Genomic DNA, 16,798 nt, shown 5'->3' on the forward strand with positions numbered 1-16,798 from the left:
TGACCCAGTTTCATTCCTTTTTATGGCTGAGTAATATTCCATTGTATATATGTACCACATCTTCTTTATCCATTTGTCTGTTGATGGGCATTGAGGTTGTTTCCATGACCTGGCTATTGTAAACAGCGCTACAGTGAACATTGGGGCGCATGTGTCTTTTTGAATTATGGTTTTCTCTGGATATATGCCCAGTAGTGGGATTATTGGATCATATGTAATTCTATTTTCAGTTTTTTAAGGAACCTCCATACTGTTCTCCATAGTGGCTGTATCAATTTACATTCCCACGAACAGTGCAAGAGGGTTCCCTTTTCTCCACTTCCTCTCCAGCATTTGTTGTTTGTAGATTTTCTAATGATGCCCATCCTAATTGGTGTGAGGTGATACCTCATTGTAGTTTTGATTTGCATTTCTCTACTAATTAATGATGTTGAGCAGCTTTTCATGTGCCTCTTGGCCATCTGTATGTCTTCTTTGGAGAAATGTCTATTTAGGTCTTCTGCCCATTTTTTTTTTAACATCTTTATTGGAGTATAATTGCTTTACAATTGTGTGTTAGTTTCTGCTTTATAACAAAGTGAATCAGCTATACATATACATATATCCCCATATCTCCTCCCTCTTGCATGTCCCTCCCACCCTCCCTATCCCACCTCTCTAGGTGATCACAAAGCACTGAGCTGATCTCCCTGTGCTATGCGGCTGCTTCCTACTAGCTATCTATTGATTTGTTAATGGTTGCTTTAAATCCTCAAAATTTCACAGTGTACTTTATTTTCTTTTATTAAATTTTATTTATTTATTTTTATTTTTATTTTTTGGCTGCATTGGGTCTTCGTTGCTGCACATGGGCTTTCTCTAGTTGCGGCGAGCGGGGGCTTCTCTTGTTGTGGAGCACAGGCTCTAGGTGCGTGGGTTTCAGTAGTTGTGGCACGCATGCTAGTAGTTGTGGCTCGCGGGCTCTAGAGTGCAAGCTCAGTAGTTGTGGCTCACGGGCTTAGTTGCTCCACGCATGTGGGATCTTCCTGGACCAGGGATCGAACCTGTGTCCCCTGCATTGGCAGGTGGATTTTTAACCACTGTGCCACCAGGGAAGTCCCTCGTGGTGTACTTTAATATTGTACCATTTCACATAAGATGTAAAAACTTTGAGCTATATTGATCCATTTACCAACCTCCCCTTCCTCCATGCTGAAAATGTCATATGTATTACATTTATGTATGGTATAAACATCACAGTTCACTGTCTATCATTAGTCTGAAGAGCTTCCTTTAGCATTGTCAGCGCACTGTAGAACTATACTAATGAGTTATGGTCATAATTTCCAAATGAATCTAAGTTAACTCTCAGATTAGTCAAGGCATACCTTTCCTGTCACTGTAATATCAGCAAACACAGAAAAATTACCACAGTATCTAGCAGTTCACAATTAGAGGCTATTCCAAAAATGCCCACCAATAAAAGAATGACTACAAAGAATCATTTGGAATCCTCAGAAATGAATATTTTCAGTGAGATGAGAATTGTTATATGTTTCCTTCTTATATTTATATTCCCTCGTCATTCCAGTGATAATTTTTCAGTGATAAAGGGAGGATGGTACATTTGTGGCCTTGGGTCCCCATCTTTCATAAGAAGATATTTTGCTCAAATTCACTTAGGGAAATGCTTAAATACACTTTTTCTGCTAATATTCAGAGTATTGTGCTTGAGTAGATGAAATAGTCTTTAGAATATCTTCAAGTTTTAGAGGTATTTGAAGTGTTCATCACATGCCTTCATCTATTTGTATGTATATATGTGGCTTAAAACTACAATTCATTATTACTTCCATGGTTCTGTGGATTGATTCAGCTCAGCTATGTGGTTGTCGCTTGGATTCTCTCAGGCAGTTGCAGTCTGATGGCATCTGGGCTGGAGTCATTTGAAAGTTTGACCGAACTGGGTAACTAAGATTCACAGGTGAGCTCATTCAAGGCTGTCCCACCAGAGTGATCACATGTGGCATACCCACATGGTGCACTTTTCACACAGAATGAGCTAGGGCTAGGTTCCCAGAAGGAATGTTCCAAGAGCAGGTATCTCAAGAAACAGGAAGCAGCCAGGTGGGTTAAAGGATAAGTTTGAAAGTGGCACAACATCATTTCTGCCATATCCTATTGGTCAAACAGTCCATGTGCTTTCATCTTTTGAGTAAAGTCATCTTTTGAACTTTGTGTAAACATTCATTCATATGTGTATATATTTAATATGTACATATATAATTCATATATAATCCATTCATATATATCAATCAAAGTAATAATTTTCCCTTTCCCTATTAGTCAAACTAGTTTTACTTATTTTTTCTCAGTCCTATTTTTTCTTGGGTTAACAACACTGTTTTTGAAAGTAATAAAATCGCATTTGCTTTACTATAATTCAGATTTTCTCCATTAGGCCAACCTTCACCCATCTTAATTTGTTCTATGAATTTGAGATTAAATGTAAATTAGTGCTTTTGCCTAACTTCCCAAATCATTTTTGGAATGACTGGGGAGACTTACATGGTATCAGCAGACCTCTTAATTGAATGTCAAGGAAGGCAATTCCTATTGGCAAGGGGACCTCCAGCTTCACTGAGAAGCGTTCAATTAGATGGAAAACAGATGCTTATTTTTGTCTTATAAACCTCAGTGCAGGTTAGTGGTAATTACTTCGAAGAGCAGGATAACAATTTATGTAATCAGCAGGACCCTATAATTACTAATGCATAATTTTTAAACAGCGTTTAGCAAAATGAGGCCCGTACATACACTTTGTAATGAAAAAAATGTGTTTGACACCACACTAAATTAAATTTTAAATTTGCATATTTTCTTCTAGGAAGCACGCGAGCTTCATCTGCTTTATTTTGCTTCACTAACCCCTGTCTACTTCTAGCTCTTTTATAGCATCATGGAAATGCTGAATCACAATGATGGCTGAATGGCAGCCTAAGAACCAGTAGTGGAGAAAGACTTCCTTCTCTGTTTTCTAGGGTAATATAACACCAGTCTAAGAGATGATTTGGAATGTTACATCTAAGCAACTTGTTTCCACTGTGAGATTAATATGATGGTCATAGAATCACTTAATGTAGACTATAAGTGCCAGCAGAGAACTTAAAAATTATCTGTACTTATCTCTTTATTACAGACGGAAAAACTGAGGTCCAGTAAAATATGACTTGTGAAACAGCAAGCAGTTGGCAGTAGGAGTAAGAAAGTATTCACTCAGTTAGTCCCAGGTCTGTGTAAAATCCATTTCATTAGCCTATTTGGGCCATATAGAGTTTTTTTTTTTTTTTTGCGGTACGCGGGCCTCTCACCGTTGTGGCCTCTCCCGTTGCGGAGCACAGGCTCCGGACGCGCAGGCTCAGCGGCCGTGGCTCACGGGCCCAGCCGCTCCGCGGCATGTGGGATCTTCCCGGACCGGGGCACAAACCTGTGTCCCCTGCACCGGCAGGCAGACTGTCAACCACTGCGCCACCAGGGAAGCCCCATATAGAGTTTTTGTTAGACAATAACACATACTACATTAGCCCCAGGGATACTGGACATTTCTGTAGTAAGTATTTTGAAATTTACATGTACATATGCATTGCTAGCAGGTGTTTAATAATAGTAGGTCGAAGTAATAGTAATAGTAGGTATAGCATCTCTTGAAGATAATTTAAGTTCTACATATTAAGAAAATTGAGCACTAGTTATTGACATTTTCTTTGTGAAAGACCATTGATGAAATTGTACACCTTGATGAATTCTTACCTACAGTTCCTGAGGTCATGTCGAGAGGATTACCAGCCTCTTCTTCAAAGCTCTGGACCTGAGACACCAAAGTGCATCAGTCTCATTAGAAACGCTTTCATAATAAATTCACTTCATTTATTTAATCAACATATAATGAATACCTACTGGCTACTGCCAAGAGGATTAAACATGATTTCTGAACTCAGAGAGCTAACAGTCTGTGGCAGGCAGGTGGTATGTACAAGGCACTCATAACAAAGATTCAAAGAACTAAGGGAGTTAAGAAGAGGGAAAGGGAAATATCACTTCTGGGTGGAAGGAATAGAGGCCCTGCCTGGAAAATGTGGCATTTGAACTAAACTTAAATAATATTATTACTATTAACCTAGAAATATTTCTTTTGTTCCTAAAGAGCTTTAACTATATTTGGAGCAAGCAAGTTATTTCCCATATTTAATTTTAGCTCTCTAAGGGATTTATTTACAACTTGGTAAATTTGTGGAGAGCAATTCAGGAAATTTCATAACTCAGTTGCTATATAAAGTTTAGAAAGCTCAAAGAAAATTTGATTTTCAAATTGAGAGAGTAGAATTTATTTAAAAAATTCTTTTAAGGAATTAATATTACCCTATTAATGAGAATAAAATTGTTAAAACAAAATAATGATTATTTCTTTAAAAATGATAACAGCTTTCTATAGAAACTTGATAAATATAAAAAGTTAAAGAAGGTAGGAAAATGGTTACTGTTATTATTTTGGAGCATGTCTTTGCAGGTTTTCTTTTAATACATTAATTCTGGATATAGTAACGTAGTCAAATTTTCATCTCAAAATTTGGAGGGACCTTTTTTCCCCATATCATAAAATTTCTTTGAAAACACCATCTTCAATGAGTGCACAATAGGCTATATTTTGAAGGTACATTAATTTACTTAATGATTCTCCTAATGTTGGGAAGTTTTCTAAATTTTGCAAATAGAAATGATGCTGAGATGAGTATCTTTGTACATAAATCTATTTCTACATGTCATATTATTTATTTGGGATTCATGTCTGAATATTGAAGGCTGAATCAAAGGATGAAAACATTTTAAGCATTGTGGTACATACGGCCAAAAATTACCTTTAACCCAGGAATAAACAGAGGACTATGAGGATATAGCTCAGCAATGTAAGAAGAAATATTTATTCCCTCTTTTTAATCCTTCATCTCTTTTTTCACAGAAGGTACGTTATACTTGTAATTGATTAGACATACTTCTTAACATTATTTTTACTGGTTTTGTAACTCAAACCAGTGTGCACCATATAAATTTTTCAGTATAATAAGTAAATTTTTTCTCTGTGACTGTTATCCTGGAGAAAAATCCACTTAGTGCAATGTGAAGTACCTATTCATCTATTAAAAAAAAGAAAAACAAAAAATTCCCAATAATGTAAAATGGAAACCAGGTGTATTCCTGGGTTATTCTACCTGGGCCCAAGTTATTAAAAAAAAAAAAATAATTATAATGTTTGAAACATTTCTCACCTAAACAAGATGCTGACTGGCATTGTTTAATACTATGGGTAACATTCTTACATAGGAGTTCCAGAGAGCAGGGTCCTTGTATGTAAGCCAGAGGGAAGGTTAAAGATGTTATATTGTAGATACAAAGAAGCATCCTAAGAGAGTCTACAGTTACAGAAGTTTCATAAGTATTAAATTCTCATAATATATTTGGGAATTAAAAAAAGAAAGGAACAGACTCAGTTTAACTCAGTAAAATTAAACACAAAAATGTTGATTTTTGCATTAAAAATCTATGTACAACTTGGTTGGAATCATAATTTTGAGAAGTGAGCCAAATATTACCATATTCAGCCTTTAGTAGGACTTTAGGGAAAACATCATAGAGTGATCTGGAGGCAGAATTTGGCCAATCAGAGTTGAAATTCTGATAGGTAGATATTTAAGTACATTGGTTTATGTTTTAACTGCCATGAAAATCTGCCAATTTCACACATAGTTTTCATTTCTTATATTTTTAAATTTGCCATTAAAAAATGACTATTAAATCTGGCATTAGCTCCTGTTTAAGCTACAACCTACCCAAGTTTCATTTACTCATACATTGGTATTGAGTGAAAGAAATATTTTTCTCCCAGTCTGTGTGATGAAGATTTAATATTTTAAATATACATTTTTAAGAAAACAAAGTTCGGGACTTCCCTGGTGGTACAGTGGTTAAGAATTTAACGAGATCTCGTCTGGGAAGATCCCACATGCCGCGGAGCAACTAAGCCCGTGCGCCACAACTACTGAGGCCCCCGCGCCTAGAGCCCGTGCTCTGCAACAAGAGAAGCCACCACAATGAGAAGCCCGCGCCCACAATGAAGAGCAGCCCCCGCTCGCTACAATTAGAGAAAGCCCACGTGCAGCAACAAAGACCCAATGCAGCCAAAAATAAATACATAAGTAAATAAATTCATTTAAAAAAAAAGAAAACAAAATTCAAATAGTGAGTTTTTAAATATCATTTTGAAGGCTCTCTCTGCCTTATATATACATATAGCCTCTTACACAAATCTGGGCAAATATTAAAGAAACACCACAAAGAAAGTTGGCTTCAAAGTTCAACAGAATATTTTGTTTTTATATGGAAGCCACTCACAGATTAAATTATCAAATACTTCTAATATTAATTTACTCGTTTATGAATATTTACCAAGTTCCCACTATATGCCACAAAACGTGAGGTTTTTATTTTTATTTTTATTTTATTTTTGGTGTCTGAGTGTGTTCTCCCTTACCACACCTATATATACTAATACGTATTGCTTTTCCTTGAATAATTGTCATATAAGAATATTTGAAAGTTTGCCATGCAAGGACTAACATTCTTTTCTTAGCTCTTTATGTTGAATATGATGATATTTATCTCTCCCTGTACTCTTACATATAGATGACATACAAGGAACTTTGCTCTCCTCTAAGTCAGTATAGTTTGATGCAGAAGAAGCTTAGCAAGGGGACCGTGGAGTCTAATGAGGCTTGTCAACAGGCTGGAGTTGGGTGAATTTCCTGTTTGGATCCTAGGAAATAGACACAGACTGAAGAATGACTTGCAGATTGTCTTTATAGTCTTTACAGTAATTTAACTATTAGTTTGGTAATTAAATAATTTTTACAAGATTGAATAAAAGAAAATACTCTTTTTTAGTGCCACCTGCGATTGTATTCAAATCACGGCACTTGACCAAAGCTCTGTTTTTTCTCCATTTATAATTCTTATTCATTTTTATGCTACTGTTTTAAAGTCAGATTAATATTTTAAGGTTCTTAAAATAATTTTTGACATAATACATATGCATACAAAAACATATACACATAGCTATTAGGATCATTAACAGCTATATATTTTGAGGCAATTTTTATCTCTTTGTGGGATGGGGAGACCTACCAATAGGCATTCTTAGACTTCTTTTCAAGTTATTGTTAAGCTTTAACATCCTACGATTTCCTTGATTGTCTCAGCCCCCTGGCTGATTAAGAGCCCCTTTTCTTACTCCCCAGATATCCAAACTTGTCTCTTTAGTGACATGAAAGTTTATCAGCATAGCTGTCACTCTCCCTACCATGTTATTGGTTTTTGTGCTTATCCCTGCCACTACACTGTGGTTACCTTGAGGGCAGAGTCTGTGTCCCAGAGCCTCACATGTAGTGGGCTCACGTGTAGAGTGTCTCACATGTAGTGGGCTCACATGTAGAGTGTCTCACCTGTAGAGGGCTCGAAAGAGTGGCCTGACCTTGGGACTGGCATATAAATATCCTACCCGACTTCTAAACAATTTACATGAAAAGGGGGAAAAAGCCTTGCTCTTCTATACTTTCTCTGTAATTAAAGAATAAAGAGATGAGTGGAAATGTGTATATATTTTTAAAGACTTTGAAGTACAGTTGGGTATGCCATCTAAATGACAATGAAAATTAGCACGTGTGAATGAAGGTGGGATGAAGAGGCAAAGAGTATGTGTGAAATGGAGGTCAAGCTATGTGAGTATCACTAAATCCCAAAGCAAGCAGGCAAATAAAATGCTATCAAACCCAAGTCCCTACTTTTTTTGTCCAAGGCCCTGCATTAGGTGTTGCAAGGGAAATATTCCCAAGACATATTCCCTTGAGGATAAAATCTAATCCTCAAGGAGCTGAGAGTCCAGCGGGGGAGGTGTAATCAACACACACACACAATCTTTACTGTAACAAGCTCTCCATGCCAAGGCTATGAGAATACAGAGGAAGAGTGGTGCGCTAGCTTCACTTAGTGGGAAGTAGCTGAACTGACCCTCAAAGAAGGTGAAACATGAAAAGTTAGAGAGTAGATGAAAGTATACTGAGATGCATAATAAAACATTGAGGAAAAGCAAAGAAAAATAACCTGTGGATTCAGTTGTGAGCAAAAAAAGGAAAAGAAAAGGGAGAAAGCAAAGGCTGGCTTCATACTAGTTTAGTTCTGACTGAAGTAACTAGAATGACCTTAAATGTCCTAGATTAAACAGAAGTTTGGAATAAGATGTAATGCTGAAGGGCTGAAACATGAAGGGGTTAAATGAGGGGTGGAAGGCAAAAGACGCCTTGGTGGGAGATACTTCCCTTAGAAGTTGAGTACACTGACCTCTTCCATTTCGAAGGAGTCTGGTGCTTTGCCTGCAAGACAAGACAAGCTCTTGAGTTTGTTAGTCTGAAGTGAGTTCTCCTTTTGAGTTCTGTCCTTGACTAACCCCTCAGACACACAGGAAGGAGGAGCCTGCTTGGCCCGCATGGATGAGTGAGGACACTGCTTGCTCAGAAGAGCTTGGGGAGGATCACAAGCTGTCAAGTCATCACAGGCCTGAAGAGACCAGTGCTCTGCTGAAAGAGACAAATGACTTTGGTCATGTTTGTTTGTCACGGCAACTCTGCTCCACACCCTGCTTCTGCAGAGACGATGGAAAATTTGTTTCTCATCTTCAATGACTGTGGTACTCCCAGGCTACAATCCCTTCTAGTGTTCTGCTCTGAACCTATCCGAAAGAAGTTCACCCATTCTTCTTCGATGCTCTTTGGCTTCACTCACTGAGGTTCTTTGCATGCTTTTCCCTTCATCTTCCTCTTTAGCTTTGTTCTGCAGGATGTTGACATCATTCAGCAAAGATGAGAAAGCACTGGCCACATGATCCAATATTTCCAGCTGTTAGAAACAGCCTGAACAATACAAGCAACACACAATTTTTAGTTTCAACGAAACTGCATGCATGTGGTAAAAACTGAAGAGATTTGTTAACTCATGTGATTTTCAAGATGGGAAGGACTTTAAGTTTCTGAAACTCAAGTTTTCCTTAGTGTGTGCCATTGATTATCAAGGAGGAGATTCCCCTACATAACAAGGTATCACTGTATCATAGGGAAAGAGAATGCCTTTTATATTTAGTTGAATATGCATGACTATATAGATTCATATAGTCTTTATGTGTTAATCTATAAAAACTATAGGCAAGGCTGAATCTTGAGATTAATGTCATGTGTTAAAGTAAATGTCAAAGAGTGAACCCAGCTCTTTCATATGAAGTGAGCTTGGAGATTCTTCCATTCTTCCATAGCTTGAGGCAGTCATCGTCCTCATCATCACCTCCATCATATCCATCTATACCCTTCACCTGAGAGTGTGGAAAGATCATGACATATGGAATCAGAAGGCCTGGATCCAAATCCCAGGTCAACCAGTCACTGAAAGTGTGACCACAAAGTAAATGAATTGATAGATTCATGGTGCTTAATCTTGTGCCTGGCACATAGTAAATGGCCCGTTTCTTCATCTGGAGAATAAGATAATAATACCAGTCTTACATATCTCTCACATCTGTTGTGAAAAACACAATGCTACATACATATCAGTTAAAATAAATGTGCACAGCTCAGGAAGGGAAGGTATTGTCTTCAGTCTTCCAAGAGGTGATAGTCATTAATGTGAAAACCCATTTACCTTTCCAAACAAACCAGCTCCTCAACTTGTAAGTAAGTCTTTCTGAACCACCTGGCCTCACTCATTCGGGCAATATGCAAGAATTGGCTTAATTAGTATGTGGGAGAGATCTAATGTAGTAAGGGCTATTTTGGGGATGCATTGCCACTTTGAAAAAATTGTAAAAAATATTTTTGGTATCTCCAGACAGTATAACCACAGTAATGGAAACAGAACATTTTGTTTTTATTACACAGCCTTCTTTCAACCCCAGTGATAGCATGAAGGGTTGCATAGCTCATCAACGGCCAAAGGCCCATTGGTGTGGAAGGAAGGATGCTGTCCTCTGTTCTGTTGTTTGCACCATCATAGCAATGCTACAGACTCCTCCATGAGCAAATCATTATGCCTACCTGTTTTCTTCACCTGAAAGTGGAAGATATTAACCATTCATAATTCTACTCCAAAAAAATGTGATGGGTGTCTTATGGAGGACTGTGATATTCTGTCAAGACCTAGAGGAACTCTTGGGTTCCAGATGTTTTCAGAAATATTCTGATTACGCTTCTCCCTTAAATTTAGTTGTAAGCTCAAGAGCATGATTGAATCGTAATTCCACTTTTACGATTGTCTTAGTATCCTTTCTATAGCAGATTTTTATACTTAGACTAACATAAAACCTATCAATTTAATTGGTTCAGGCAATTCAGAGAATATAATAGTGTGAAGTGTTGGATGGGGGGTTTTGTCTGTTTGTTTTGCTTTGAGGTACACTGAACAATGAACCAACTGATTCTCATCCCTTCAAGTTGGAACGTTTTGTACTGACTTTGAAGGAGACATACTTTTCCATTCTGTCTATGGGACAACCAACTAATTTTACTATTGCTTCTTTTACATTTGACTTTCTCAGTTTTCTCGAGTTGAAGGTGTACTGTAAGTGTTGAGTCAGAATAGTTACCGTGCTCTATTAGCACAGGTCTAAGTGGTGGAAATTAGAGGGAGCCAGCAGTCACTGGATCAGGGGCCAACTCCTGGTTTCCCTATAATCCATGTGTCAATTTCATCTGTGAAATGTTTACTTCACAGATCTGCTCAATCACTCCTCAAATATTGGTAAGTGTTATTATTCTCCCCAAATAAATAACTGATCAAAGATTTTGCATCTCTGTGGGGCCTGGAGGAGGAGACCACAAAGAACGGTATTAATTTCTTCTAAAGGTAAAGAAACATTACATTGCAACACCTTCCGTTTTGCATACTCTTTTTAAAAAATGTCATTGCTGAGATTTCTGAGACCCATTTCACCCATATGAAAGCAGGGGAAACAGAAACTGAAATGAAAAATCTAAGTAAAACCTCTGTTCCTGATATTTGTTTGAGAGAAACACTTCATCTCACTTGACCTTCCTTTCAGGGAATTTATTTATTTAGAAGAATTTATTTAACAGAATTTTGGCATGTTCCGCAGTCCAGAATTCTGCAAACTCTATTCCACGGAGGAGATGTTCTTTAATGCTCCTCTAAGAGAGGTTCTGTACTGAAATGATTTTGAAAACGCTGCACTGCATCCCCTCTAGAAGACTGAGAGTGCACCTCAGCATATTAAACAAATCCTGCAGTAAATAAACCTGTTTAACTGTAAGCCATCTTTCTCTCAAATTATTTGAGCACAGTACACATACTCGAAGAATATCCTCAGTAGTGTCCTAGAGAAAAGTATTCCATTGACCATCAGTTGGAGAAAAATTGCAGCATGCATGATAACTATAAGATTTAAGCACAGTTAATCCACAAATCTGAAGATATGACAGATTTATAACTACCAATTACAGCTTGGGGTGGAAATAAGCAGTGTTCTAAGCCTCACAGATGAGAAAGTTAAGGTGTCACTTAGTGACTCATGAGCCAGATCCTGGTTGCTCTGACCTCTGGGTCTGTGGCTATGGTATGTATCAGTGCTGTTCACCAGTATTGTCTTCCTTCTGGGCATGCGGTACGATTGCACATTGTCACCCCTTTGGAGTTAAATGTGGCCACATGATTTATTTTGGACAATGAAATGAGCACACTCGATATGTGTAAGTTCTGAGCAGGAGGCTTTAAGACCCAAGTATCGTTCTCTATTTCCACCTTTTCCCTGTCATTACAACCAGTGATGTTCCAGATAGTTGAGCCAAGTCCATGGATAAGGAAAACATCATGGAACAGATCTTTCTTCCTCCCAAAATATACACCAATCTGCAGTGGGCATGGAGAGTGATCATGACATAAACTTGTTTCTGTTTGAAGCCACTGAGATATTGGGGTTGACTGCTATTGTACAGATCTCCTGGCCCATCCCTCCTAATACTGTGGCTCATCTGACTGTTCATTGCCATTGCTGAGGTTCTGACGCCACGTGGTCCTCACTTACTGTACGAGTCAGGGTTCTCAATGTCCATTCGCTGCTTTTGAGCTTCGAGGAAAACACGGATGTTGATTCCTCTGGCTGCTGAGTCACAACCCAGGAATCTGGCTGGGATTCGTGTGTAGATGTCTGGCTCGTCAGCACCAAACCCCAGATCCAAGAGAATCTCCACTGGATCTTTTTCCCAAAATTCCAGCCATTCAGGAATGCTGCAGTAAAAATATGAATATCTTTATCCAGTAACAGTTCACTTAACCAAAAGCCATTTTTTTTCCTAGTCACCTCACCCACCCAATCTTCCAGAAATTGAGTAAAGGAGGAATCTGAATAGACAAACAGATGGTGCATTTCCTAGAGCTCATATATACTTCCTAAAAGGACAGTCCTTCACCCCCGCTCAGGGACCGCTTGTCTGTACTTTAAAATGAGTTTACTTAACAGGTTTTCCATTTCACAACAAGCAGGTGTTAAATTAGATATGGCAGGGAGATTGTGGGACAAAAACCAGAGGCAGTGAAGTGATAACCACAAAAAATGGTAGTTGATGGCAATATGAAACAGAAGAAAAAAAAAATCAACCCTGAAAACAGTAGACTAAAAAAAAGAATATTTAAAAAGAGTATCAGTCTGGGGCATCCCCGGTCACGCAGATTTGTTGAGGATATCACTAAATGGAGACTACAGGACTAATGTTCACAAATAATGACTTTAAGCCCCTAGGTGAGGTTAAAATATGTTCTGTATTTTTTTGGACTTGGCTGAGAAACAAGAAGTACTTTTTTCAACTTGTTTTATTCAGTGCTGGCACTTAAAATGATACCCTGCAGTTATGTGGAAATTATATTTATATATACCAGCTCACTTCCCCTCACTGACGACCCATTTACACAAATATTTATTGAACGTCTGTCATGTTCTAGGCTCTCTGGTAGGCACCTAAGGCACAAAAAAGAACAAAAATAATATAGTCCTGCTTTCTAATGGCTCACATTCTCACGGCCAAGAATATAATTACTGATTGATTTGTCATTAAAAATACTTTCAATATTATTTACTTTTTTAAATCTATATTTAATCAGGTAAGAAAGACAAAATACACTCACTTTGTTAAAAATTGTAATGTCCTACATAAGGGTCTCTCTCCCCTTGGCCATTACCCCTGCAAATCCTGACTGCCTTCCTACTGAATTTATGTGTATCCTTCCAGACATTTTTTTTTTATGTAGTTACATATATGCTTTATAGTTTTCACTTGTTGGCTTTATAAGCAGTAACACATTCTATGTATCTTTCTGCATCTTGATTTTTTTCCTCTTAAAATATGACTTAAAGATCATTGCAAGTTAGTATAGTTATCTCTGCCTATTCCTTTTATCACTGTATAGAATTCCATAAAGTGGGTGGGCCAATAGTTTAACTGGCCATTTCCCCATTGACAGATATTTAGTCCACCTTCACTGAATCTTTTACATCGTTCTTGCAAGTTGGGGTTCTGAAATCCTTTATTCATTCTCTCATCCATCCATTCAACAAGTATTTCTCAAGTGCCTATTTGTAATTTCATGAAATCCATCATTGAAGAGAATGATTTTTCTGGATGAAAAGTGCCCGGAAATCACGTACCTTTGTGGTATACTTGCAGCAGAATGGCCAGAGTTGAAACTGGTCCCTCTGGAGAGAGTGGGAGTTTCTAAACACTGATGCAGAGATCTGCAGTCGGGGGAGGGGGGGAAATACCAACGATGAGATGTGTTGATTTAGATAGTGCCCTGGGAGGTCACTGTGACTCCCTTCCAGAGCAAACATTTGCATTTCCTCTTTATTTCTAATAATCTCGTAATGGCCGCACCTTTGAAGAAGAGAGAGTGTGCAGCAGAAGAACTGCTCCTCTCTTCAAGAGCGTTGTGTTACAGAAGGTGTAGGAATTTAAGTGTTAGGTGCCCACAAGTACTCATTATAAAGGTGACAGAATGTCTCACTTTGGACAGATGGCAAATCATTGGGGAACCTTTCAGGAATACAGCTTTGCTAGGCACCAACTTTCAGGAACAAGTTAAAATTATGTGATGAAAGAGGTAGAGCAAGCAACCACTGAAGCAACTCTGCATGAATTCTCGTAGTGCTGGAGGGTTTCATACTGCATGGTTACCACTCTCTAAGTGCTGTCTCCTGTGGTCATCCATATGCAACACTAACAAACTCCTTTCTTATGGCAAAGGCAAAAAAAAACACGAGCATCTCTCCCTGCAAATAGGCCTGCAATGCAAGTCATCTGAAAGGGTTTCCAAACAGAATGGAACCCTGTTATAATATAGTTCAGTTTTATATGGCTCAGATATACCATAACATATCTAGCCTCGTCAAATATAACAGCAAGTGGGCACAAAATTGGAATTTATCAAAGAATACAATGTTGATATCAATTCTCCCAAGGAGACCAAGTTATTTTACATGGGCTCCTGAATTTGCCTTAGCCTGGTCCACATTTGGTAAGAAGAGCTGGGCCCCGCCTCTTCTTTGTTTAATTGCTTCTCTGTATTAAGGCTAAGAAAATGCATGTTTCTCAATAATAAAGATTCTGTTTTAGCAGATGACTGAGCTGGCTGAGAGCCTTGGAAGGCAGGAAGAAGATACCTTTCACTTACTGCCTCCCCTCCGTTTGCATTAGGTTTGCCATAATTTTTGTTTCACTCTGTGTTTGAGATTCACACTTTATTTTATAATGTTCAGCAGAGCTACCCAGAAACTGCCCTGACCTTGGATCCAGGAGAGTCCACGTACAGTCACAATTCCAATCAAGCTGTAGGAGCATGGGTGAGTCACTGACCTTAACTTGTCATTTTCCTCTTCAACAAAACGAGTTGCCTGAGAGATTTCTGTGGTCCCCACGCCTCTATGATTCTGTGAGTAGCAAAAACATCTAATCTTCTAAGAGGGAAAAACTATGCCAAAGTAGCATTTTAGGTGTGAATCGGTAGGAGGTAGAGGGATACAGTGTTGAACGTTTGGTTTTCGACAAGTTCGAATTATCCGGAGAAGGCAAGAGTGACTAGAGCATGGGAAGCAGAGTTCCCAAGCCCCAAAAGCACACTGTCTGTTCCGGTGGTTCTTATACTAGAGTGGGCCTCAGAATATTTGGAGGGCTTGCAAAAACATAGATTTCTGATCCCTACGTCCAGATTTTCTGATGTGATGTAACTGGGGTGAGGCTTGGAAACTTGCAGTTCTACTAAGTTGCCAGGTGATGTTCCTGCTGCTGTTGAGACCCCTTTGGGACCTAGTCTCTCTCCTCATATTAGGGACACTCAAAATGCTTTCTACCTAACAGTGGAAACCGTAGGCATTCTTGTCCAGCAAATATGGTGATAATAATGGACAATATGGAAACACAGATGTAACTACTTTATGAACAGGTCCTCATGAATAGCTGAATTTTAGTAGAATACCATTTACACAGATGCTTTAATTAAACTCCTAACATTGGAAACTGTAGGCATTCTTGTCCAGCAAACAGCGTGATAATAACGGACAATATGAAAATAATGAATGTAACTACTTCATGCACAGGTCCTCATGAATAGCTGAATTTTAGTAGAATACCATTTACGTGGATGCTTTAATTAAACTCCCCCCAAGCCAGCATTTGCTGAGTTAATCTGCACACTCCTTTATGACAATTAAAGAACCTCTATCTCTCTCGAGGCTGGTACAAATGGTTTAGGCACTGTGGCTAAAACAGGGACAAGATCCCAAGATCCATGGCATTATAAAGAGACCTCCTCACTTCCACTTCATTTATGAAAGACGTGGCTGTAACATCCTGCAGTGACATAACAGTGACTCTGTCACCCACCTCCTGTAGTCTTTCATAGGCATTTGAACCATTCCTTGTTCATGAAAAGGAACTGCAACAAAAAAGAGGAGATGAGCTTAATTTCCTTTTTTTCTAAAGGAAGGTTTTCTCACCTTCCAACAAACCAACATGGCATTGATTTCCATATCCAAGACTGTATCAGCCTGAGATAAAAGGCATCTCTGTAGTGAACAAGACAGAATGTAATTAATGGCTAAATTGTGTGACAAGCACTTGAAGAAATGTGGTGCTTGCTCAGTGAAGGGGGAAGTCAGTGGCAAATGACGTAGTCAGCAAAGATTTCATGGAGGAAATAGTACTTGTCTTGGATTTTTAAGAATGGGGAGAATTTGATAAATGGAAAAGAGGTGTCATTATGAAAGAAGAGTGTCTAAAGCAAGTGCCAAGCACAGTGATAGGGCTATAGGCTGATTAGATCACAAGGCATTTTGGAATACTCTCTCCTGGTACAAAAGGTTGAGGAGCAAGGATGGGGACAGGCAAAAGAATACATGAAGAACCCAGCATTCACGGAGCAGTTTCCATTAATTTGTATCACCTAATCCTTACAACAGTCTTATAATTTAGGACCTATTCTTATTTTTCAGATAAGGAAACTGAGGCTCACAGAAGTTGAGTAATGAGCCCATGACCACACAGTCAGAAGTAGCAGATCCAGGAATTTATCATTACATTTATTATTGATTATAACAATAATAGTTACTATTTATTTAACATTAAGTTTGTGTGAGGCAATGTGCTAAGCATGTTACATGCACAAT

The 16,798-nt window shown here is 38.4% G+C and overlaps 1 protein-coding gene across 1 annotated transcript in view; it reads right to left on the bottom strand.

Annotated features, from left to right (window-relative positions):
- ITPRID1 (ITPR interacting domain containing 1) overlaps nucleotides 1-16,798 on the bottom strand; it is a 67,736-nt gene that overhangs the window by 37,519 nt on the left and 13,419 nt on the right. Inside the window, 7 exon segments of the mRNA XM_060156172.1 lie at nucleotides 3,790-3,847; nucleotides 8,428-8,708; nucleotides 8,711-8,822; nucleotides 8,824-8,996; nucleotides 12,170-12,372; nucleotides 13,787-13,873; nucleotides 16,017-16,068. Coding sequence (XP_060012155.1) covers nucleotides 3,790-3,847; nucleotides 8,428-8,708; nucleotides 8,711-8,822; nucleotides 8,824-8,996; nucleotides 12,170-12,372; nucleotides 13,787-13,873; nucleotides 16,017-16,068 — 966 coding nt within the window.

This window comes from Lagenorhynchus albirostris, chromosome 8 (assembly GCF_949774975.1).
Source record: "Lagenorhynchus albirostris chromosome 8, mLagAlb1.1, whole genome shotgun sequence".
In the NCBI taxonomy this organism is placed as follows: Eukaryota; Metazoa; Chordata; class Mammalia; order Artiodactyla; family Delphinidae; genus Lagenorhynchus; species Lagenorhynchus albirostris.